This window comes from Mobula birostris, chromosome 6 (assembly GCF_030028105.1).
Source record: "Mobula birostris isolate sMobBir1 chromosome 6, sMobBir1.hap1, whole genome shotgun sequence".
NCBI lineage: Eukaryota > Metazoa > Chordata > Chondrichthyes > Myliobatiformes > Myliobatidae > Mobula > Mobula birostris.
The window spans coordinates 21,749,379-21,775,279 of record NC_092375.1 but is presented as its reverse complement, the minus strand read 5'-3'; the positions used below and the strand labels follow the sequence as shown (position 1 = coordinate 21,775,279).

The 25,901-nt window shown below is 39.7% G+C and overlaps 1 protein-coding gene across 6 annotated transcripts in view; it reads left to right on the top strand.

The window, feature by feature from the left end:
- Nucleotides 1-23,069, top strand: part of LOC140198849 (dual specificity tyrosine-phosphorylation-regulated kinase 1A) — a 157,510-nt gene extending 134,441 nt beyond the window's left edge. For 4 of the 6 annotated variants that reach the window (XM_072260003.1, XM_072260001.1, XM_072260004.1 and 1 more), the window contains exons 6-12: nucleotides 3,716-3,863; nucleotides 6,567-6,853; nucleotides 8,396-8,542; nucleotides 12,596-12,775; nucleotides 15,851-16,157; nucleotides 18,300-18,424; nucleotides 19,253-23,069. In XM_072260003.1, coding sequence (XP_072116104.1) covers nucleotides 3,716-3,863; nucleotides 6,567-6,853; nucleotides 8,396-8,542; nucleotides 12,596-12,775; nucleotides 15,851-16,157; nucleotides 18,300-18,424; nucleotides 19,253-19,864 — 1,806 coding nt within the window. In that variant the 3' untranslated portion in view covers nucleotides 19,865-23,069. The remainder of the gene's footprint in view (nucleotides 1-3,715; nucleotides 3,864-6,566; nucleotides 6,854-8,395; nucleotides 8,543-12,595; nucleotides 12,776-15,850; nucleotides 16,158-18,299; nucleotides 18,425-19,252) is intronic. The other 2 variants (XM_072260005.1, XM_072260007.1) reach the window with 2 other exon arrangements.
- Nucleotides 23,070-25,901: the final 2,832 nt, after the last annotated feature.

The following is a 25,901-nucleotide window of genomic DNA, read 5'->3' as shown; positions in this document are numbered from 1 at the left end:
ATCTTTAGAAAGAAGTGACATAACCATATAAACATATAACAATTACAGCATGGAAAACAGGCCATCTCGGCCCTTCTAGTCTGTGCCGAACTCTTACTCTCACCTAGTCCCAATGACCTGCACTCAGCCCATAACCCTCCATTCCCTTCCTGTCCATATATCTGTCCAATTTAACATTAAATGACAACATCGAACCTGCCTCAACCACTTCTGCTGGAAGCTCGTTCCACACAGCTACCACTCTCTGAGTAAAGAAGTTTCCCTTCATGTTACCCCTAAACTTTTGTCCTTTAACTCTCAACTCATGTCCTCTTGTTTGATTCTTCCCCACTCTCAATGGAAAAAGCCTATCCACGTCAACTCTTATCAATCCCCTTCATAATTTTAAATACCTCTATCAAGTCCCCCCTCAACCTTCTATGCTCCAAAGAATAAAGACCTAACTTGTTCAACCTTTCTCTGTAACTTAGGAGGTGAAACCCAGGCAACATTTTAGTAAACCTCCTCTATATTCTCTCAATTTTATTGACATCTTTCCTATAATTCGGTGACCAGAACTGTACACGACAGGATGGGGTGGAGTTAAGAAACCCGAAGGGTAAAAAGATCCTGATGGGAGTTATCTGCAATAGTCAGAATATGGGCTTCAAGTTACAATGGGAGATAGAAAAGGCACATCAAACGGGCAGTGTTGCAGTAGTCATGGGGGATTTCAATATGCAGATATAATTGGGAAAGTCAGGTTGATGCAGGATCCCAAGTAAAGGAATTTGGGGAATGTCTATGAGATGGCTTTTTAGAACTACTTGTGGTTGAGCCCACGAGGGAAATGGCAATTCTGCATTGGGTGTAACGACCCAGATTTGATTTGGGAGCTTAAGGTGAAGGTACTGTTAGTGGTTATAATATGATAGAATTCACCCTGTGCAGTTTGAGAAGAAGCTAAAATTGGAAGTACCAGTATTATCAAAGTACGCACATGTCACCATAGACAACCCTGAGATGTCCACAAGAAAATGAATCTCATGGTTGTATATGGTAATATGTATGTACTTTGATAATAAATTTACTTTGAACTTTATGGTGGAGTAAAAGAATTACAGAGGCACGAGAGAGGAGCTAACCAACATTGATTGGAAGAGGACACTAACAGGAATGATGGTGGAACAGCAATAGCAGGAGTTTCTGGGAGCAATTCGGAAGGCGCAGGTTAGATGCATCCCAAAGGTGAAGTATTCTAGAGGGAGGATGAAGCAACTGTGGCTGCCAAGGGAAGTCAAAGACAGCGTAGAAGCTAAAGAGATGGCATATCCTATCGCAAAATTTAGTAGGAAGGTGGCAGATGGGGAAGCTTTTAAAAACCAACAGAAAGCAACTAAAAAAGCCATAAAGAATGAAAAGATGAAATATGAAGGTAAGCTACCCAGTAGTATAAAAGAGGATACAAGAAGATTTTTCAGATATGAAGAGTAAAAGAGAGGTGAAGAGTAGATGTTGGACTGCTGGAAAATGTTGCTAGAGAGATAGTAATGGGAGACAAATGGCGGATGACCTTAAGTATTTTGCATCAGTCTTCACTGTGGAAGGTCAGAAATGTGAGAGAGCCAAAAATGAGCATCGTTGCTGTTACTAAGAAGATGCTTGGAAAGTTCAAAGGTTTGAAGGTGGATAAGACACCTGGACCAGATGTTCCACATCCCAGGGTTCTGACGCCAGAAGTTTGTCACTTAGCAAGGGTGGGAGGCAGTGGTTGGAAAGGTGTTTGAAACTATTATTTAAGGATGAGGTTTTGGGGTACTTGAAGGCACATGACAAAATAGGCCAAAGTTGTGGTTTCCTTAAGGGGAAATCTTGCCTGACAAATCTGTTGAAGTAACACAGGATAGACAAAGGACAGTGGGTGTCTATTTGGAATTTCAGAAGACATTTGACAAGGCTGCTTAACAGGGTAAGTGCCCATGGTATTACAGGAAAGATATTAGCATAGATAGAAGATTAGCTGACTGGCAGGAGGCAGCGAGTGGGAATAAAGGGAACCTTTTCAGTTTGGCTGCCAGTGGTGTTCCACACAGGCCTTCTTTCTATATTTTATGTCAATTATTTGGATGAAGGAATTGATGACTTTGTGGCCAAGTTTGAAGATGGTGTGAAGATAGGTGGAGGGGGAAGGTAGTGTTGAGGAAGCAGGGTGTCTGCAGAAGGAATTGGGCAGATAGGGAGAAGGGGCAAAGAAGTGGCAGGTGGAATATAGTGTAGAAGGAATAAAGGAGGTGAAAAATCATACTTGGGAGTCCTTGTGCAGAATTCCCTAACGGTCATCTTGCAGGTTGAGTCGGTGGTGAGGAAGGCAAATGCGATTCAATTCAAGAAGGCTATAATACAAAAGGAAGGATGTAAAGCTGAGGGTTTATAAGGCATTGGTCAGACCTCATTTGGAGTATTGTAAGCTGTTTTGGAACCCTTGTATAAGAAAAGATGTGCTGGCATCCCAAAGAAGCAGATGATACAGTGGGTTGATGAGTTACTTTGAAGTGGATTAAGACTAGCATTAAAAGCATTTTTCTTTTAAGTGCAGTAAAAGTTCACCAGAATGAACCCGGGAATGAGTGGGTTAACATATGAGGAATGTTTGATGGCAATGGCCGTGTACTCACTGGAGTATAGAAGAATGAGGGAGGATTTCATTGAAACCTATCGAGAAACCTAGGCGAGAAAGAGTGAATGGATGGAGGATGTTTCCTATAGAGGGGGAGTTTAGGAGCAAAGGGCACAGCCTCAGAAAAGAGAGACACCATTCAGAGCTGTGTTGAGGAAATATTCCTTTAACCAGAGGGTGATGAATCTATGAAATTCATTGCCACGGATGGCCATGCAGGCCAAGTGATTGGTTATGTTTAAGGTGGAGGTTGGTAACTTCTTGATTAATCAGGGTGTCAAAAGTTACGGGGCGATGGCAAATGAATGGAGTTGCGAGCGATAATAAATCAACTACGATGGAATGGTGGAGCAGAATTGATGGGCTGAATGGCCAAATTCTGTTCTTATGATTGTGTTTTTGGTCTGCTGTCAACAATATCAGATTCAAGTGTTGATTCTGTTGTCATGTCACTAGTGATTTTAACAAGTACTAACAAGGCTAGTTTCAACATTTATTTCTTATCTTTGATGCTTTGTACATTCCTCTTTCTGCCTAATTATAATATGTCATAACCTTGCATATATATAGGAACATAAAACACAAAACACAGTTTACTTCTGAACTTACACTAGGCAGTTGACAGGGAACTGAATTGGGTGTGAAGTACAACTTGGGTATGAAAGCAGAGTACATATTTGCATGTGTTCTAATTAATAAATTTTAAGCTAACATGTTCAAGCCTTTAAGTGAGTAGTATGAAAGCAAATAAAATCCACAGATTATCTTTCATATTTTCCTTGAGCAATTTTATACATCGCCACTCTTTGGATCTCCTGGCCTATGTACGATATAGGGTCAGTACGGTAGCATCGCGGTTAGCACAATGTTTTACAGAATAGGCGACTCGGTGTGGCTTGAAGGGCTGGAAAGGCCTATTTCACACTGTTCTTAATAAAAGACCTAAGTGTTTGTGTTTTTGTGTTTTCATTTGACATAGTTTTATAAACAATAATATTGCTATTGTTGTCATTTCTACCAAGAATTATCTTCATGCATTTTGCTTATTCTAACTTGCAGGTTGTCAAAGCATATGATCGTGTGGAACAGGAGTGGGTAGCAATAAAAATCATAAAGAACAAGAAGGCATTCCTAAATCAGGCACAGATTGAGGTTCGGCTGCTTGAGCTGATGAACAAACATGACACTGAGATGAAATACTATATAGGTAACGATGGACATTTGAATCTTACACGCAATGATTTACAAATATTTGGGGGGGAAATCAACTGAATTTTATCTGATACCAAAGTATTAAGCATTTGGAATGTATTAAATCGGTTGTTTATTATCGTACAATGTGAGGTATGAATATTGGGATATGGTTGGGCTGAAACAGTATATACTGAAACTACTTTTGGCTCTAGGTGTCTCTTAGATCTGTGATTTCATTATGTGCCAAAAATTTAGCCTTAATTTCACATTTGACTGTATCCTGTTTAATGTGGTGTATGTCTTGGAAAAGAATGTTCAGAAGCTTCTGATTTTTAAAGACAATCGCCATTCTAGTGTGAAGTAAATTGAAGACCAACATTTCTTTGAAATTTCCCACATGAATTTCATAGTAGTATTCTCTAGCTGGATTACATACTATAAGGAAAACCAGAGATGAGCTTCATTTAAATTTTCCAGTACTTCAGTTTCACAGCATGTACTGGCTGTTCTTGGTAAAATAAATGCAGAAAATGTTAGAAGTATTCAGCAGGTCAGCCATCATCTGAAAAGAGAACTATAGTGATCCAGGACAAACATCTTCCATTAAAACTAGGAATGTGTGAAAACTAGTCAAGTTGCAGAGAGACTGAAAAAGGAATGTATAAGATATTGGATAAAGTCAATATTTCTGATAGGGTGGGATCAAAGATTTAAGTTTTTACAGAACTGTTTGGTCAATCGATTAATGGGTTAGATTAGAGAGAAAACAAACAAATAAACAATGCTGTTAAATACGTGTCAGATATTTATTAGAACCTGAAGCCAAGTGGAGGTTGCTGGAAATGCCCATCACTTCAGGCAGTGTCTGGAGCAATTTAAAAAAAAAAGTTAATGTTGTAGCTGAATAACCCAACAACAGAACTGGACAGTTCTGATAAAATTCGAGAAAGCAGATTACCTGAAACAATTGAATTCTATATTGAGACTTGAAGGGTGCCATTTTCCCAGATCAAAAATAGTGTTGTTCTTCATTGAAAGAGTTTTGGCGGTCACAAGTCAGAGCAGAAAAGGAGTTATAGAGGATTGAAATGACCAGCAACTCAAGTGTGCGGTCAGCCCAGTGGATTGGATGGAAATGCTTTACAAAGTGTTCCCTCTGTTTGCATTTGGTTTTGTAAGTGTAGAGAAGACAGTGTATGGGCACCAAATACAGTGCACTGGTTAGAAAGAGTGATAATGTTTATTTTCTTTTTCAGCAACATATATAATTAATGGTTCAGTCTACACAGTGAATTTGTAATTTATATTCTTTTCAAAGCTATGCTGATGCATAAATTTTAAGGAATATTCTGAAAGAATTTATTTCACAGTTATTTTTAAATGTTTTTCAAAAATGCCCAAGAGTATTCAAATTGTAAATAAGAGGGCATTCTTACAATTTTACTAATAGAGAAACAAAATGGTAAAATTCTATCACTGTTGTCAAGTATAAAATAATTAATCAATAATAGTAAATCACTGCATTATCGAGTAGGGATATATCTAAATCAAAATATGTAGAAATAATGAACAAAAAAGCAGTGGTGGAAGTATTAGAAGGTTAGGCAGAATCTCTGAAATGGGGAAAAAAAGGTTATGTTTTACATTGATTCATTTCTGTCAGGAAAACTTTCAGTTGTGTATGTTAGCAGCATTTGTGTGGCATCTACAGTAGTCATTGATTTATGTCAGCAGTCCCCAACCACCGGGCCACAAAGCATGTGCTACTGGGCCGCGAGGAAACGATATGATTTGGTGATATGAGTCAGTGGCACCTTTCCTCATTCCCTGTCACGCCCACTGTTGAACTTGAATGCATGCGAGGTCATTACCCACACGTCATCCATGTCAGCGCGGGAAGAAGAGCAACTCCTCGAGCTTGCAGATGACGGCGGGCTGAAAAGTTATGTTTGACATAACATCTCTGCCGGCATTCGGGATCAAAGTCAGGGCTAAATATCCTGAGATAGCCACGAAAGCACTGAAAAAGTTGTTTCCATTTCCAACATCTCTGCAATGAATGCAACGAAAACTAAATTGGAGAATAGACTGGACATTAGGAACTCCCTTCGAGTATCGCTGTCTCCCATCACCCCTCGATGGGACCGTCTTGTTGCAGGGAAACAAGCCCAGGCTCCTGCTGATTCAGCGATATTGGTGTATTGCAATGATTTTATATGTTCATACGGGGAAAATGTGTGCTGTGTGTTTAATATCCAAATGTTACTTAAAATATTATGATGCTATTGACTTATCACTATATTCATGCGAGAAAAATATGCACTGTGTGTTTAATATTAAATTCGTTAGAATAAAACCTTTTAGAAACGAAAATGAGTGTATTAGCCACTTATCACCTATATTCTGGCCGTGATTACCACGCCCCCGAACAGAATCGCCAAAAATGATTTGTAGAAAAAAATTGGCACGTGTACACATGCGTACAAGGTGCCCGCCCACGCAAGGCTTCATGGTCGTAGTAGTCTTTCTTGGGGTAAACACAACGTATTTGACTGCTACTCTTGTCCGTTGGCAACCCTCCCCCCGCCCCTGGTCAGCTGGTCTGCAAGAATATTGTCAATCATAAACCGGTCCGTGGTGCAAAAAAAGGTTGTTATAGATTTGTTTTGGAAAAATGAAATGACTGGTTAAATATATTATTTATTCCCTTTTACAGTTCATCTGAAGCGGCACTTTATGTTTCGAAATCATCTCTGCCTTGTCTTTGAGATGTTATCCTACAACCTGTATGATCTGCTTCGCAACACCAATTTCCGTGGCGTTTCCTTGAACCTCACGCGGAAATTTGCACAGCAGATGTGCACTGCTTTGCTCTTTCTTGCTACACCAGAGCTCAGCATTATCCATTGCGACTTAAAACCTGAAAACATCTTGCTGTGCAATCCCAAAAGGAGTGCTATCAAAATAGTGGACTTTGGAAGCTCTTGTCAGCTTGGTCAGAGGGTGTGTACCATTACATTAACATTTGTATGGGTTTTGCTGCTGCTTCAATGAGTTATGAATATGATGCCAATGCAGCTGGCCTCTGCATGGCTTTGAAAAGTAAATCCTGACTTCACAGTAACTGTAGGAAATTGATTTGTTTAGAGTTGAAGATAGGTTTTGCTAAGTTTTGAAAAAGGTATGCATGATGCCAGATGAAAGAACTTGATGTGTTTGACCATCAGAAATGCAGAACTGGCAGATCTTCCAAGCAGTTTGAGAGCATAGCTGGAGAGCAGTTCCAAGGGAACTTAGATGTATTACTATAATTGGATAGAATCTGCTATGGAATACTGTTTTCAACCTCAACAGCTTTAAATTTTGCCTTTTACTCTATGCAAGCTTAGATTCCAATACTGCAGTTGACCCTCAGTATCCACGGGGGTTTGGTTCCTGGACCCTCCGCAGATACCAAATTCTGCGGGCGCTCAAGTCCCGTATATAAAATAGCGTAGTATTTGCATATAACCTACGCACATCCCTTACGAACCTTAAACTCCTTCCTCTCGGTCACAACACAAGTAGCGAGCGAACGAGACGCGAGGCGGACAATACTCAAACAATGAGTAATACTTTTAATCATCTCTAGATTACAGTACTTATAATACCTAATACAATGGAAATGCTGTGTAAATAGTTGTTACACTGTATTGTTTAGGGAATAAGGACACTTTGGAGGAGGCTCAATAATACTAATGTCGGGATCTGTGCTCAAACAACGAGTGCTGGAGAGAGAACTTCCAGGTTTTTTTCCGATCCCAATCCGCGGATGCGGAGGGCGGACTGTATTTTTTCATCTATTGAAAATGAAAACTAATTAGCAAAGCATTTTGTAATACTTGCTGTGAGAGAATTCACTCATCTGGGTAATCTGTGATCTATCATAAACGTTGGTTAAAACCTAAAGTACTAGATGAAAAATTATTGGATAAAGGTTCTTTTATTTAGTGTTGGGTGGTGATTATAAAATAACACAGCACAGAAACAGGCCCTTCAGCCACTAAGTTGGCATTGACCATCAAACACCCATTTGCACTGATCCTATTTTATCCTTCCCACTTCCCTGTCAACCACTTGACACTCAACTCTCATCCAGACTGTAGGGCCAATGCACAGTGGTTAATTAACCCCTTGATCCAGCTTATTTTTGGAATGTGGGAGGACTTAAAGGAAACCCACCAATTCATGGGGAATGTGCAAACATTGGGTTTGAACCTGGGTGTCTGGAACTGTGCACCACAGCTTTGCTAACTTAGAACTCTGCCACCTTATATTTTTAACTTTTTACAAAATCAAAGCATTTTTCATGCTAGTTTTCCTTAGTTAACTTGGATATGTGAAAATTCATTCCAATGACCTAATAAAACAATACACAAGTTGGAGATTACGGTGCAGTTATTAAACATGAAGCTGCAGCTTTGATAGGATATTCTTAACTGCAAGACGAAAATGGATTACTATGCGCTTAATAGTTCCTGTATTAACTGTGTTAATCTTTTGTAGATATACCAATACATTCAGAGTCGTTTTTACCGGTCACCAGAGGTGCTGCTGGGAATGCCCTATGACCTAGCTATTGACATGTGGTCGCTAGGTTGCATTCTGGTGGAGATGCACACCGGAGAGCCGCTCTTCAGTGGTGCTAATGAGGTAGGCAAACAACTTTAAAAGAAGATTGTATCAAGTATCCGGAACACTCTCAGTATTTGGCTTTGAGTCACGCTTTATTCTTTGAGTGTGTGCAGCCTCCAAAATGTGTTTGTTTTTCTTGCAAAGGTCGTTTCATAAACTGTAGCTATTATTTTCTTAATGGTATGTCCAAAGTTACACATGATGGCTGAAACATGTAGTGATGAGAAATGCTGAACTAATACCTAAAAAGCTAAAAATAAGTTTAGTGAGTAGGCAAAAATCTGGCAAATGGTATATAATGGGAAAGTAACACACATCAAAGTTGCTGGTGAACGCAGCAGGCCAGGCAGCATCTGTAGGAAGAGGTGCAGTCGACGTTTCAGGCCGAGACCCTTTGTCAGGACTAACTGAAGGAAGAGTGAGTAAGGGATTTGAAAGTTGGAGGGGGAGATCCAAAATGATAGGAGAAGACAGGAGGGGGAGGGATAGAGCCAAGAGCTGGACAGGTGATAGGCAAAAGGGGATATGAGAGGATCATGGGACAGGAGGTCCGGGAAGAAAGACAAGGGGTGGGGGGGACCCAGAGGATGGGCAAGAGGTATATTCAGAGGGACAGAGGGAGAAAAAGGAGAGTGAGAGAAAGAATGTGTGCATAAAAATAAGTAACATGGGGTACGAGGGGTAGTTGGGGCCTTAGCGGAAGTTAGAGAAGTGGCTGTTCATGCCATCAGGTTGGAGGCTACCCAGACGGAATATAAGGTGTTGTTCCTCCAACCTGAGTGTGGCTTCATCTTTACAGTAGAGGAGGCCGTGGATAGACATGTCAGAATGGGAATGGGATGTGGAATTAAAATGTCCTGCTTTCTCTGGCGGACAGAGCGTAGATGTTCAGCAAAGCGGTCTCCCAGTCTGCGTCGGGTCTCGCCAATATATAGAAGGCCACATCGGGAGCACCGGACGCAATATATCACCCCAGTCGACTCACAGGTGAAGTGTTGCCTCAGCTGGAAGGACTGTTTGGGGCCCTGAATGGTGGTAAGGGAGGAAGTGTAAGGGCATGTGTAGCACTTGTTCCGCTTACACGGATAAGTGCCAGGAGGGAGATCAGTGGGGAGGGATGGGGGGAACGAATGGACAAGGGAGTTGCGTAGGGAGCGATCCCTGCGGAATGCAGGGGGCGGGGAGGGAAAGATGTGCTTAGTGGTGGGATCCCGTTGGAGGTGGCGGAAGTTACGGAGAATAATATGTTGGACCTGGAGGCTGGTGGGGTGGTAGGTGAGGACCAGCGGAGCCCTATTCCTAGTGGGGTGGCGGGAGGATGGAGTGAGAGCAGATGTACGTGAAATGGGGGAGATGCGTTTAAGAGCAGAGTTGATATTGGAGGAAAGGAAGCCCCTTTCTTTAAAAAAGGAAGACATCTCCCTCGTCCTAGAATGAAAAGCCTCATCCTGAGAGCAGATGCGGCGGAGATGGAGGAATTGCGAGAAGGGGATGGCGTTTTTGCAAGGGACAGGGTGAGAAGAGGAATAGTCCAGATAGCTGTGAGAGTCAGTAGGCTTATAGTAGACATCAGTGGATAAGCTGTCTCCAGAGACAGAGACAGAAAGATCTAGAAAGGGGAGGGAGGTGTCGGAAATGGACCAGGTAAACTTGAGGGCAGGGTGAAAGTTGGAGGCAAAGTTAATAAAGTCAACGAGTTCTGCATGCGTGCAGGAAGCAGCGCCAATGCAGTCGTCGATGTAGCGAAGGAAAAGTAGGGGACAGATTCCAGAATAGGCACGGAACATAGATTGTTCCACAAACCCAACAAAAAGGCAGGCATAGCTAGGACCCATACGGGTCCCTCATTTCACGTACATCTGCTCTCACTCCATCCTCCCGCCACCCCACTAGGAATAGGGTTCCCCTGGTCCTCACCTACCACCCCACCAGCCTCCGGGTCCAACATATTATTCTCCGTAACTTCCGCCACCTCCAACGGGATCCCACAACTAAGCACATCTTTCCCTCCTCCCCTCTCTCTGCATTCCGCAGGGATCACTCCCTATGCAACTCCCTTGTCCATTCGTCCCCCCCCATCCCTCCCCACTGATCTCCCTCCTGGCACTTGTCCGTGTAAGCGGAACAAGTGCTACACATGCCCTTATACTTCCTCCCTTACCACCATTCAGGGCCCCAAACAGTCCTTCCTGGTGAGGCAACACTTCACCTGTGAGTCGACTGGGGTGATATACTGCGTCCGGTGCTCCCGATGTGGCCTTTTACATATTGGCGAGACCCGACGCAGACTGGGAGACCGCTTTGCTGAACATCTGCACTCTGTCCGCCAGAGAAAGCAGGATCTCCCAGTGGCCACACATTTTAATTCCACATCCCATTCCCATTCTGACATGTCTATCCACGGCCTCCTCTACTGTAAAGATGAAGCCACACTCAGGTTGGAGGAACAACACCTTATATTCCGTCTGGGTAGCCTCCAACCTGATGGCATGAACATCGACTTCTCTAACTTCTGCTAAGGCCCCACCTCCCCCTCATACCCCATCTGTTACTTATTTTTATGCACACATTCTTTCACTCTCCTTTTTCTCCCTCTGTCCCTCTGAATATACCTCTTGCCCATCCTCTGAGTCCCCCCCCCCTTGTCTTTCTTCCCGGACCTCCTGTCCCATGATCCTCTTGTATCCCCTTTTGCCTATCACCTGTCCAGCTCTTGGCTCTATCTCTCCCCCTCCTGTCTTCTCCTATCATTTTGGATCTCCCCCTCCCCCTCCAACTTTCAAATCCCTTACTCACTCTTCCTTCAGTTAGTCCTGACAAAGGGTCTCGGCCTGAAAAGTCGACTGCACCTCTTCCTACAGATATTGCCTGGCCTGCTGCGTTTACTAGCAACTTTGATGTGTATTGCTTGAATTTCCAGCATCTGCAGAATTCCTGTTATAATGGGAAAGTGTACATTTTAGTAAATAGCACATTATTTGAATGATTGGAGCTATGAGAATCAGAATCGGATTTAATATGCCGGATATGCAGTGATATGTCATGAAATTTGTTGTCTTGCGGCAGAAGTACATTGCAATACATAATAAAAACTATAAACTATGGTAAGTATATAAAAAAAAGTACTGCAAAAAGAGAGGTGAAATAATGCTGAGGAAGTATTCACGGGTTCATCATCCATTCAGAAATCTGATGGCGAGAGGAAGAAGCTGTTTCTGAAACATTGAATGTATGTCTTCAGGCTGCTATACCACCACCTTGATGGTAGAAATGAGAAGAGTCATGTCCTAGGTGATGGGGGTTTTCAATGATACTTTATTGAGGCAGAGCATTTTGAAGGTCTCCTGGATGCTTTGGGGTGCTAGTAGCCACGATGGAGCTGGCTAAATTTACAACTTCCTGCATCTTTTTTTCAATCCTGTGCATTGGCCCTCTTTTCCAGATGGTGATGCAACTTGTTAGAATGCTCTCCATGGTACTTCTGTAAAAGTTGAGAGTGTCTTTGGTAACACATCAATTCTCCTCAAACTCCTGATAAAATAAAACTTTGAGATGCAGAGGAATCTGGATGTTGTGATGTATGATTTTCAAAAGGCCAGTAAGAACGTACTGCAGATTATAGTAAAACTAACAAATTACTGACTGAGTAACGCTATGTGGACACCATATAAAATAGTGCTAGAAATATTCAGCAAGACAGGCACCATCTGAAGTCATCAGTCTGAAAGGTCAAAGTTAAGTTATTCTCCCACCAGCATTTTATACCTTGGATTTTCAGCCTCTGCAGTCTTTGCTTTTAGAATACAGATCATCAGTTCCTTTGATTAACTGTGATTTCATTTAAGCCTAAATTTAGAAATAGATGAGGCTTCACAGCTTAATTTCACACTAACACAGTGCACAAAATATTATGCCCTTTCTATTGAAAGTCATAAATTGGCTTTTGTTTACTCCTACAGTGAAGACACATTGACCTAATAAGTCCACAAAATACAAATGTAGCCTTTTTGTTTGAGGCCTGCTTAACTCTGATTTTTGGCATTACTATTTCTCTTCTCATCTTCTGTTTAGGTGGATCAAATGAATAAAATTGTAGAAGTTCTAGGAATACCCCCATCTCACATCTTAGATCAGGCTCCCAAAGCTCGGAAATTTTTTGAGAAGTTGTCCGATGCATCGTGGACAGTGAAGAAGACCAAAGATGGCAAGAGGGTGAATATCAAGAGTAACATTAAAAAAATTGGAAACACAGTAAGGACTTGAACTTATTTGAAATATAATTACTGGCTGCATGTGGCAACTTGGTGTATGTTGGGGTTTTTGTATCAAGCTTGCTTTAGATGGTTTAGTGTCTGTATTGTCAACTTCATTACCACCTTCAGCGACACTCAGAATTACTAAACCGAAGAACAAGTGGCTTGGTCTGAGTATAATTATTAGTATTTAGGCTAAAAATATGTTCCTACTTTATTTTTGATAGTTTTATTCTTTCTTTGCACATATCTTCTTGATTGTTAATGATGAGAGTTTTTTACGCAGCATTTCACTCATGAGCCATAACCTCATATTTAATTTTAAAATTAAACCACATATAATAAATTACACTCCAAATAGAATGATGTGATTTTGTGTTTTGTTTAAATTGTATGTTTCCATGGAAAGAGTTCAGAGATCTTTTTATGCTTCGTGCTGCTTTAGCAATGTACCTGTAGGTGCGCAGCTATATTATGGACTGCTGTGTACCCTCACCTGAATAGGTGTTGGTCCAGGTGTTTAGTAGATGAGTGATATTGCTAAGTACAGTGTTTTTTAGCACTGGTATACAGACATTCTCTATTTATAGAGAGGGAGTAATCTATGGATAAGTCTAAATGAGCAATTAAAGGCAGGAGATTCTAAATTAAATAACTGCTGCAGATTTTTGATTTTTGCAGCAATGAGAATATTGTGTTGTGCCATCCCATATCTCATGAACAGGAATACCTCTAGCAATCCGCTTAGAATTTTCAAGTGAAACAAATCTTAATACTGTTCAGAAGTGGTCCTAGTTTTGATGAAAGTGATATTGAAAATTGTGGCCATAGCTGCAGTATGGAATACACATTTAACCAATTGTAATTCAGTTGTATTTTTACATTTGATCTATTATTGTAAAAATAAGCACCATATAATTATATCTTAAATGAGTACTTCAAAGGAGATGGCGTTTGAAAGGAATTACTATCACTATTGTTTCTTTTCCAAACAAGGGTAAAGTAAGTGTTACTGATATTGTCTTCCATTTGGGGAAGTCTAGTTTTACCCTTGCTGGCAGCCAACTGAAAGTTGTACCACATTCTCTATAATCCAGGAAGCGCTCACTTTTTCATGTCCGTGATGTTAACAATGAACAGCTCATTATTTATCTTCTGTGATGCCTTTGGGATCATAAGAATGAAATATCTGGTATTTTAGTATCGTTGAATTCATTCTATTTTCCTTTAGTTCCATGGGGAAAAATGTGTTTATCTCCCTAACTTTGAAACCCCACAGCTGAAGTCTTTTATTTAAATCATGCTCTGTTCTGATGAAAGCTCATTAACCTGAAATACTAACTCTTCACAAATGCTGTGCAAGGAGTATTTTCAGCACTTGGCCTTTATTGCAGACATCCAGCATTGACAATATTTTGCTGTAGTTATTTCCTTTTTAAAAACTTTTATTGAAATGTTTTAGTTTCCAGAATAAAAGCTAATCAAAGGACCACATCACAGACATTGAAAGTAGAAAGTTATCCTCAATTGATGAGATTTTTGAACACCACAAAACAGAGAGGAGAATTAGGCCATTCAGCTTATTGAATCTGCTCCACAGACTCATAATCATTACAAAGTACACTTCATAGTGTTGTAACAAATATGTTAATTGCTTGAAACATTTAACATATCAGAACTGGAAACATTAGAAATGTGTTTTAAGTTACAGAAAGGGGGAGAAATGGGGAACAGAGGAAGTATCTGTAATAGGGTGCACTATAAAATCATCAAGGTAACAATTACTTTAATAAGCCAGTATTTGGAGATGGGATGGTGGGGTTGGGAATCAAGCAGCCAAAACAGATAGGTACTGCTACATCCATGGAGAGAGAAGGGAAGAAAAGGTTACTCTGAAATTAATAAAAAAATTAAGTGTAAGATGAAATGCTGTTCCTCGGGCCTTGCATTGGAAGCCACATAGGTCGCCGAAGGCATGTCATAGTGCGAGTATGGTGGAGATTTAAACTGAGAGCTTGGTCTTGCAGACTGAACAGATGTATTTTACAAAGTGGTCACCAAAGCTGCTCTTGCATACCATTTCTACCAGAAAACCCAAATGTAGATTGGGTGACCACTTTCCAAAACACTTGTTAGTCTGGAAGACTAAGCTTATAAGCATCATGTGCACTGAATGCAATACACAAAGCTAGAAAATTCATTTGGGTCCCTGAATAGAGGCAAAAGAGAAGAGAAGATGTGAATGGAAGGGTATTGTATGGGAAAGTACCCTGAAAAGTTGAGTAGTTTGTGGGGATTGTAGAGGACTCTTTGCAATGCTGGGAGGGATAATTGTTGCTGGTAGAATCGTGTTGAAAGTGGTGGAAATAATGAATGACCATCCATTGTATGTGGAATGTGAGTACAAAAGGAAACACTATTTTACTTCTGGCTGTGAGCAGAGGGGTTGACAGCTGTGTCACACCTTCTACTCACGGGCTGAAATAATGGGACTTCCTGGACAGACCTGCATGTGGATCTTGGGAGGTGGGGAGAACTGAGATGGAGGCAATGGAAGAAACACCTAAGAAAGTAAGTTGTGTGACTTTCTGGGAGGTTGTGGCCTAGTTTATTTACTTCATTTGCTAGTTTATGCTTTTGTTCTAAAATTTTCTGTCCATTTATTGCCTTTAAGATCTTAGTTCATATTCTGCTTACAGGCATTTGCTTGTTTCAATTGAAGGTATAAACTCGGTCCAATGTAGTGAGCTTGCACTTAAAAAAAAAAAAAAAAAAAAAAAAAAAAAAAAAAAAGCCAGAAGATGGTTATAATATAACCTTTGCTTGTCACCTCTCTGTCAAAAGCATGATGCATCAGGAATCTGCCTCATGGTTTGCATCCATAAGTACGTTTTGTCGCTTGTTGCAGAAAATTGTTGCATTGTCCATAATTCAGACTGAATTACTAATGTCTTACTGGGGCTGTTAAAATTCAATTTACCATGATTTTTAATCTCTGTGATAAATTTTCTGGTTCAGTACAGTCTCAGTTACTGAAGTAGAATTAATCACAATCAATTAATATTTCTTTTAGGAATATAAGCCGCCTGGAACCCGAAAACTTCACAGTATTCTTGGAGTAGAGACTGGTGGTCCTGGTGGACGTCGAGCTGGGGAGTCTGGTCATACTGTAGCAGATTACCTAAAGTTTAAGGATCTGATTTTGAGGATGCTGGACTATGACCCTAAGACACGGATAGCCCCCTATTATGCACTGCAGCACAGCTTTTTCAAAAAGACAGCAGATGAAGGGACAAACACAAGTAATAGTGTTTCAACAAGTCCAGCTATGGAACAGTCACAATCTACAGGCACCTCTTCTAGCACATCCTCAAGTTCAGGTACACCCGTACAGAATGTATTATAGATTGTACATTGTTGCTATGTTCCCTTCACACCCTGTTATACTAATTGTATTGTGTCAATTGTTAACGGGTCAGTTTTTACTTCCTTAAGTGCTATAATCAAATATTTTGTTTAACTTCTGGAATTCCTCTGAGAGGATCAGAAACAAAAGTTAGATTGCTTGGTTTAGAAGAGCACTCCTGTGACAATCCTCCAGCAGGATATTTTAATTGGGCAATGCATTTGGCTGATTAGCAATCCTGGAATGATCTTAAATTACCATTTTAAAGCACATTCTGATAAATTTTGAAGTGTTTTATGGCATTAGAATCTGAGAGGGTAATTTTTAAATTTGTGTACTTTACCCAGTTCAAAAAAATAGGAAGCTGCCAGTATCTGCAATAGTGCAATTTTGCAAAGTTGTTTTACTGTTTACCTGGGGCAGTAAAAATATCATCATACCACTTGGAGATAGGAAATGTAGGTTTAATCTCCAGATCCCAGCAACATTTTATTTCATGATTTTGCCAGTTTAGATGACTACGCATGTACATTTTTGTTGTCGTTCCTTTATTCCCAGGTGATAATAAAAAAAATCTCATTTAACAGAGGAAAGTGAATGGTCACCCAGAAGTTTCAAAAGCATTCCTGAACACCTGATTTTCATGTCTGTTCAGGCAACTTTTGATTTTGTTCACCATGTTCTTTTTTCCCCAAAGCATTTTTTTCTTACCTTCAATTACACGGTTCCCTTGATTAAAGTGACCATTGTTGTTTTGATGTGGATCATAGGTATGTTTCAGAATTTGGCATGAATTACCTGTAAACATGTCTGAATGTATTTCTGTTCCATTAAGTTAAAAAAAAATTCTCAGTATTTCATTAAATTTGAAAATCCTGTATTTTACCTTTAATTCCCAATTGGCATATCACACCCGGCTAGCTGATAAACAAAAAACTTTGAAATGAATGCATATTGATCAAGGTGTGCTATTTGGTTTGATGACATTCCTTTTATTCGGGATTAAATATATAGAGCTAAATTTTCATTTTTGATCCTTTGTTTTTTGGGCATCAATTTTCTTATTTACAGAGAACGTATATTCATGTCTAGATCTTGCTGATGCATTTGGAACTGCCACCACTTAGCCACTTAAAGAGCAGTAAGTCTGGAACTGCATTAGATTTTCAAAGTCCTAGACTTGCTGACAGATTGAAATGCCGAATTCGATTTCCTCGGCAAAACTCTGTAGGGATTGTCGAACTGGGGGCTATGAAGCAACAAGGAAGATGAGTTAGTATTTTAAATTAATTTAGTTTAATGATTTTCATTATTCCTGTGTTTTAATTATATTAATAAATTATTTTGTAATTATTTCTATCTTTAAAAACTGTTTAAAAATTTAATTCTCTGCTGAGGCTGTAGGTTGCTGACTGTTAAAGCTGTTTGGAGTGAGTCGGGGACCTATGTATCATCGGAGAGTCAGTTACCATCCAGACTGCATTGCTAAAGCCTGTGATTCTTTGGTCCAACAACATAGCTCCCTGCTTTTGAAAATTCTGGTTAGGGAACAGTAAAGCAAAATCTGGACTACTGAACCGCATTATTTTGAGCAGCTTCACTTCTGCTTGCATTCTTTCAGGTTTTATATATCGTTTTTGGAATGGGAAAAATGCATTTGAACCTATTCCAAAGCAGTGGCACTTGTTGCAGAGATAATTTACAAACTGGGTATCATTTTTGTCATTAATGACATCTCATCACTTGTGTCATTGCTTTGCAAAGTACATTTTCCTATGTTTTTACGTAAGCACATGGTGCTAAAACTATGCCTCTGCCTATTGTCTCTTTCCAGTACCACACTTTAATAAGTTTTAGTACTGCATCCATATTACTGGTACTTAATGGTAAACTTGTGTTTTGATTAATGTTACAGTGTACTTGAATGGTATGAATACAATTTCAGTCAGTTAACATGATACCAGTACAGTGGCATGATGTCTTCCATTTTGATCACTTTTCCTTGCCTCTACCTAAGCCCTTCCCACCACCACCTTCCCCAGATCATACACCACACAAGACATATATTGTATGATATGTTTTGTATGAAGCATATACTAATGCTCATCTTTAACAGGTGGTTCTTCTGGGACAAGTAATAGTGGAAGGGCAAGGTCAGACCCAACGCATCAGCACCGACATAGTGGTGGGCATTTCAGCGGAGCTGTCCAGGCCATGGACTGTGAGACACACAGCCCACAGGTGAGCTTTGTGCTTGAAAAATGTTTCCTTCACATCCCTGTGGCTGCAGATTTGAGTCCAGTGCGATCTGACGCTCAGATCTGTCAGCTGCATATGTGATTTTGTTTGGGCAGTTCTATCAGTTGCTGATGAGAATTCTCCAGACAAGGAACATCATATCTCAGTTGAGAAATAGGACTGGCACCTTTATGACATAGTAAATGTGCTTCCCCTCATCTGGTTCATGGTGGCTTTGGTCAACATATTCATACAAAATCTAGCCATCATGCTCCTGACTTTGTAGAGGCAAGCCTTAAAGTGAGACGGGTTGCCAGGTGATGGAATATCTTGAAGATATTGTGTACTGTCTCAAGCTTTTTTAAGGAACTGGTTTATTTTCCTCTAATTACGTTGAACTTATTTTTCATTTATTCATGGATTTGTAAATATTAGCTGGCCCATTCATGCATAATTTACTATTTTATTTTCTTGTACTCTCCTAGACTATTCTCTGATCCATCACTAAACAAAATACTGATTTGTTTTCACTATTTGTGGTAACCAGTGCATGTATGTATTTTGCAGCAGATAACAAAAACTCTTTTCTTTGAAAATTGATTTTGTCAATGCGTCTTTTGTTTCACATTTTACAGGTATATAGTATTAGCACTGAAAAGCCAATTCATTGGAGTCTTCATTTGTTCATGCATTCTGTTATTTCCATGCTATTGATGTTTTAACTGTAGAGAATTGCTTATTGTTCTAAAATAAAATCTGCCCTTTTTCAAAATTGGTTCAATTGTGATGTAATGAACTTTTTTTTCCCCACTGTGCATTCTCAAAATGTAGGTTCGGCAGCAGTATCCTGTGGCATTGGGATGGACGCCTGGTGATGCCACTTCGCAAGTCACGGTTGAAACTCATCCAGTTCAAGAAACAACGTTCCACATTGTCCCTCAGCAACAGAGTGCATTACATCACCACCACTCTAACAGCTCTCATCACCACCTCCACCACCACCACCACCACCACCATGGACAGACCATGAGTACCCGGAACAGGCCTCGAGCTTATAACTCCCCAACAAATGGCGCTGCTGCCCAGGACTCAATGGAAGTGGGACATAGCCACCACTCCATGACGTCCTTGTCTTCCTCAAATTCCTCTTCGTCCACTTCCTCTTCATCTGTTTCCGGCTCTCAGGCCTATCACAACCGACCTGTTGTTGCCAATACTTTGGACTTTGCTCAAAATGGCACTGTGGACGTTAATTTGAGTACATATGCTAATCCCCGTCAAGAGACGGGAGTGTCTGGCCCACAAGTGTACCAATTCTCAGCAACAGCAGGTCCTGCCCATTACATGACAGAAGGGCACTTGTCAACGCGGCAAGGAATGGATAGGGAGGAGTCTCCAATGGTAGGTGTTTGTGTTCAGCAGAGTCCTGTCGCGAGCTCATGACTACACTGATGGGGTTTGTTTTTGTGTGTCTTCAAGGTGGGGGTTTTAACAAAGAGCATTGAAAACAGTGCTGCTTTGGAACAAAGGAAACAGGATTGGTAGGTCAAGAGCGCAGAGCTGAATATATTTTTAAATTGAAAAGGAATTTGCTAATGGACTGTGGAGTCAAAGTGCTTAAGACTGGATTCATGCCCAGAAATCACCTTACACTTCATGTATGGGTCACCCAGAGCAGTAGCTTCTTCTTAAGCTACAGTTCTCTTACACAGCATCCCGCCTCCTGAGTTAGCACAACTTGGCATGGGTGAAGTAGCAGCATTAGTTTAAAAACCACCTGAGAAAACAGAAATGGAACTGCAGATTTTTTTTTAAATGAACAATTAACACTCTTCTGTCTTTTCTGACCTACTTTGTGTCAGATTTTTAAGAGTCCCTGGAATATCCTAACAAGGTCCTGAGATGTGCTGCAACAGAGGAGGGCTTGATAAATTGGAGCATGCTGCCATCAGAGCAGTACATGAACTGAAAGGACACTGTAAATGGAATTTCAAAAGCACATCTGGCATGCTGAGTGATGGTTAGTAAAGCATCCTTGTTCTAATCATACAGAAGCTTTGAGTGGAGATTTCTTTGGGCCTTCATGGTTAAATCATTCAAAGGCTTTGAAATAGTGATTGAACATTTATTTTGGTCCGGTCATAAAGATGCAGTGAGTGGCAATCATCTGGTCATTCTTGGCCTATTGCTTACATTTTTCTGAGTGGCAGTTGGATATCCTGGGCCTTTCGATTTTGGACATTGACTGAAAAATCGTTTTAAGAGGCTGGGCATCATTTAACATGCCATTGTGCAGAGGTCATTGAACTTTCAGATGGTCCTTAATTTTTAAAAAGCAAGCATGGGTAATTAATGAGGCCTTTGTTGGAGAAAACAATATGACCCTATTGCATCCTTTTCTCTCTTCTGGTACCTCATACCTCACCCCTGCACTGCCATTAGTTGCAGGAATTCAAGAGGTCATGTGCGCCACAAAGGTTACTTCCTCTGTTATATGGCACGAAAATAGCAATCTCAGTTTTCTGAAATATTAACTCCTTTCTTTCTCCTACCCAACCTGAATTTCGTTTCTAGCTTTTCCTTCAGCACGTGATATCCCCACTATTACTTTGCGCAAAGACAACTCCTGTTCATTATGAACATTTTTAAAATGCAGAATTTTATGTGACTGCTCTCGCCTCACAATTATGCTGTGAATTTTACAAGAATTTATTTTCCTTTTTTTTTGATAATTTATTGTACCAAAGCTGTTTTTATAGCACATAGATGTCTGTAACCAATAATGTAGCAGTTCTGCACTTTTGACAAGGTATATTTAGATCATTTTTCTTTTTAAATGTTAATTATAATTATGGCTATACCTATTGCTTAACAAAACTGGAACTGATGTTAGCTTTATGCAGTCTTTTCATAGTCTAAATATGTTGTAGTTACATTTTACCCCAGAAGGGATTCCTTTGATATCTGAAGAATAGTTTGTCATTTTATGCAAGTCCAGTCATTAGTTGTTTGTTTGACAGGCCTTGGGACCTCAAGTTTTCATTGATACAGACCAGTTAATTAGATGAGGTATTGTGAGCGTATGTAGGTGGGAAGGACCAACAAATCACAATGCAGTTTTGTGCTAATATCCATACATTTTAATGGACCACTCTGTATACTGTGCATGCTACATAACAGACCCAATGTTTAGATGGTATAATTTCGATTGAGCCAAAATAAGCCATTTTTTTAAATCTTAAAGGGCACAAACTGGGCAGCAATTGCAGTATGTCACCTACAGGTATATAATATCTGCAATCTTTTCATTAAACTTGAAGACAATACGCCATTAAAAAGGATAGTCTAACTTTTTAAAAAATGTACATAAGCACCAATATAACGCCTGCGGCCATATTTTACTGACAGTTTGGTTAATGGCCTCTCCAACTGTTCCTAGAAAACTAATAATTTTCCTTTAGGTCTTTAATCGCAAATGGATATTTGTAGTTAATGGATCAGTGGCCGTTCTCTGATCCCCGGGATCAAGACTCGGAACGGGAAAAGCATTCCTCTTTCAGACTGCAGTTACTGGCAGTCTAAATAATTTAAATCCATTTCCACTGTATGTGTAATAGCTGACCCGTGCCCAGGGATTGTTTTGAGCAATCCAGTCAAATATTTGGTGCCTTTGACTTTGGTGTCAACAGGCCACTGGGTGTAGATCTTCCTTTAGAAACTGGACAATTCTATAAGGTATGATTTCACTCAAATCAACTGTTACGGTACAAATATAAACTAGGAATGTTCATCTATCTGATGTAGAACAGCTCTTATCCACTCATTGCTGTGATTGAAGACCTGTCTTTGAATATTGGGATTCCAGAGTGATTGAATATTGGATAAGAGCACTGTTGAGGGTTGAATTCAACTTTTAGAGGGAATCTTGATTGCTAATGTTTACTGCTGGCCCATTGAGGTACATGAATCTCAGTTACCACACGTCTGGAGGTAAAAACCTTGCAAATTTGAACACCAAGGCTACAGAAGTACAGTATACTGTGTTGTGATGCAGTGTGTTGGATCTTAAAGCTAGGATCTTAGACACTAAATAGCAGTGATATTGACTCTCACTTTACCCAAGTTAGGAGTATTTAATGCTGTATCATCAGCTGTCAACTAATAAATGCCAAATGCAAATAGCTATGTTCTGAGATCAGATTCAGACTCAGAACTAGTCAGATTTGTATCCAAATCATAACGGTTAACATCTGTATTAAAACCTGTCACAATATGCATACTTTTTTTTTAACCCTTGCGTGCGTGTCTCATGCCTTGTGTTTGCGTGTCTCATTTGTGTCTCGGCACTGCCTTGTTCTAGACACTCATTTCAGAATGTGCTCTTGCTCACGTTTCTCCTTTCTCTCCTGTCTTGCCTAAATTAACAGTCCAGTTTTGTTTGCTTGACTACACAGTTTGGTTACAGGACTTCTGACTGTGCATTGTATACATAAACAGCATGGAATAAGGTTAAGTACCTGTGTCCAGAGATTGTAAGACCTAGTCAAGACTTGCTGTGTATATTGTAATATGTTAAATGACAAAAGACAAGCCCTTTGTATTATAGTCATGCAGTCTAATGTATGATAAATTGAATAATTGGTCCTCATTCTTTCGTTTTGTCTGTGTGATTATTACTGAATTTTAAAACCTGAGTTTTGCATCTGATTCAAGCGTTATCCTATTTCAAAAATAGTATAAGAATGTGTTAAAAGTCCATTAGTCTTTGGGATGATAGTTTCTCATAAGACCTGAAACAATATTATAACACTTCACTGGCATACAATTCCTTGCTTTTACTCAAATTTTCTCCCAGCTGGCATTTTCCTTCATTATATGTCATTTGTCCTTATCACTGGATTATGGAATTAACTCAAGTTTCTTTCCTCCATCTCCTGTTTGACAGAAATGATGGTCAATGTAAAGAGGCCTGCTTTATTGTATTTCCTGGTACTCAACACAGCATCTAGTAAGTCCTTCAGTTAGTCCTGACGAAGGGTCTCGGCCTGAAACGTCGACTGCACCTCTTCCTAGAGATGCTGCCTGGCCTGCTGCGTTCACCAGCAACTTTTATGTGTGTTGATCTAGTAAGAGAAATGGTTTTAACTTTTGGAGTGAAGATATGGGAATAGAGCAATTTGGAAATGTAATTTATTTTCTCTTAAATGGTAAATTAATTGAAAATAGTATACTGAAGTTGATATGATAGTTGAAAAGTGATGTACCAATGGAAAATATTGCACATGCTGGAATTAACCAGCAGTCATCAACATCGTGGGGCGAGAGAGGAAAGTTAATGTTTCAAAAGGCTGACCTTGAACAATGAGAAGCTGTGACCTGTTTAATTTAGTACATCATTTTTTAGTTTTCATTAAGCAAGTTGTTCATACCAATTTGAACAATTGGTATGCACAATATTTGCAAAGTGTTTTCAGGAATTCCTGCTGGAGATTTACTTGTTCTAAGGATGAAATTAATTTTACTCACAAATTTTTCTGAGTCTAAAGCAAATTGCTGATTCACAACAACGTGAGATACATCAAGTTGAGTGCCCCTATATTCGAAATTCCAAAATCTGAAAACCTCTAAAATCTGAATTTATTTTTTGAGCACTGACATGGCACCAAAAATGGAAAATACCACAAGGTGCTGCGGAAAGTTCCCAGGCGATGTTTAAGTTCTGAGAAATAACCTCATAACCATAATGAACGGAAATCAATGAAAAATAGAAAACCTCTGCATTGAGCAAAAAATGAAGATCTTGATCGCATATTGAAAGTGGATTCCTCAACATTGGAGTAATTATATCATGAACTAAAAATTGAAGGTAGTTATGAATATTCAGTAGCCTGGTTGCAGAATTTTAAGAAAAGACGCAGCAGTACATTTTCAAAGATTTGTGGTGATAAAACATCTGGTAGTCATAAAGCAGCAGAGAAATTCATTGATGAGTTTGCCACAGTTATCACTGATGAAAATCTAACACGTTGAATGGCTGTTTCAGTACAGGTGTGATGAACAAGTGTAAGACACTGCTGGCTGGTAGCACATAAATTCAGTCGGAAATAATGGCGATGCCAAGCAGCCACTGACTGTCCATCTGTGCAGCTGAGGTAATGATAGGTTATCTTTCAGATAATTCAGTGTACACTTGATTGTTACGTGCAGAAAAGTATTAACAATACCTACCTTCAGAGTATATGTATAAGCTGTATATGTAAAGGAAATGGATTTTGTGTTTAGATACCAAATCAATACAATATTTAGGAATTTAAAAAAATTAGGAATAGGAAAAAATGAAATCTGAGGCACTTCTAGCCCTGATCATCTCGGATAAGGGATACTCAACCTGTATAATCATTTGGTAGAGATGGGTCACCGACATCTAATTTTTCATAAAATGCAAATAAAATACAGCCTGTCCCTGGGTAACGATGAATTCAGTTTTTATGAGGTCCAAAAGTTGGAGGAAATACATGAATTATTCTGTCTGGTAACTATGCCTCAAACACTATAATAAAAGGCATAAAGAGCATACAAATCTGATAAAGAACAATTACTAAAAGTAGAGAATGGAAACTGATATCCTGTTCGTAACTCGGGGTTGCTTGTATTATTAACTATTTGATGGATTGTCTTGTTTAATGTTACTGGTGGTTACAGTTACGCAAGTTATAATCGTTGTTGTAACTAGTGCAGAATTTTTTTTTTGAGGATCTTGACCCTTTGAAATATTTCCTTTGGAATCTCAAGTATATAACTTTATTTCCAGCTGGTAGCTCATTCAAAACTTGTAAACGATACAGGTCTGAGATTCAAACCCAGGACCTGCCCTGCTGCTGAGATGATTCCCACTAGAATTGTTGCCTGTTCTTAATATGTATTAAATTTGAAATGTTTCATTGCTCGCTGACCTGTTTTTAAAGTTTTTAGATAGCAGAAAGTTTTTATAGCTAGCCCTCCGTATCCGTGGGTTCTGCACCTGTGGATCCAACCAATCGTGGATCGGGATCGAAAATAAAACTGGAAGTTCTCTCTCTAGCACTCGTCGTTTGAGCACAGATTCTGACATTAGTGTTATTGAGCCTCCTCCAAAGTGTCCTTATTCCCTAAACAATACAGTGTAACAATTATTTACATAGCATTTCCATTGTATTAGATATTATAAATACTGTAGTCTAGAGATTAGTACTGTAATCTAGCATATTACTGGTTGTTTGAGCATTGCTCGCCTTGCGTCTCATTCGTTCGCTACTTGTGTTGTGAGCGAGTGGAAGGAGTTTAAGGCTAGTAAGGGATGGCTGGCTAGCTATGTAAAGCGCTACAGCCTCAAGAGCTTAAGGATTACGAGAAAATCAGCATCGGCTGATGCCAAGGCAGCATCAACGTTCTCAGAAGAGCTATGATGGTTGCGTCTGTACTGAACATGTACAGACTTTCT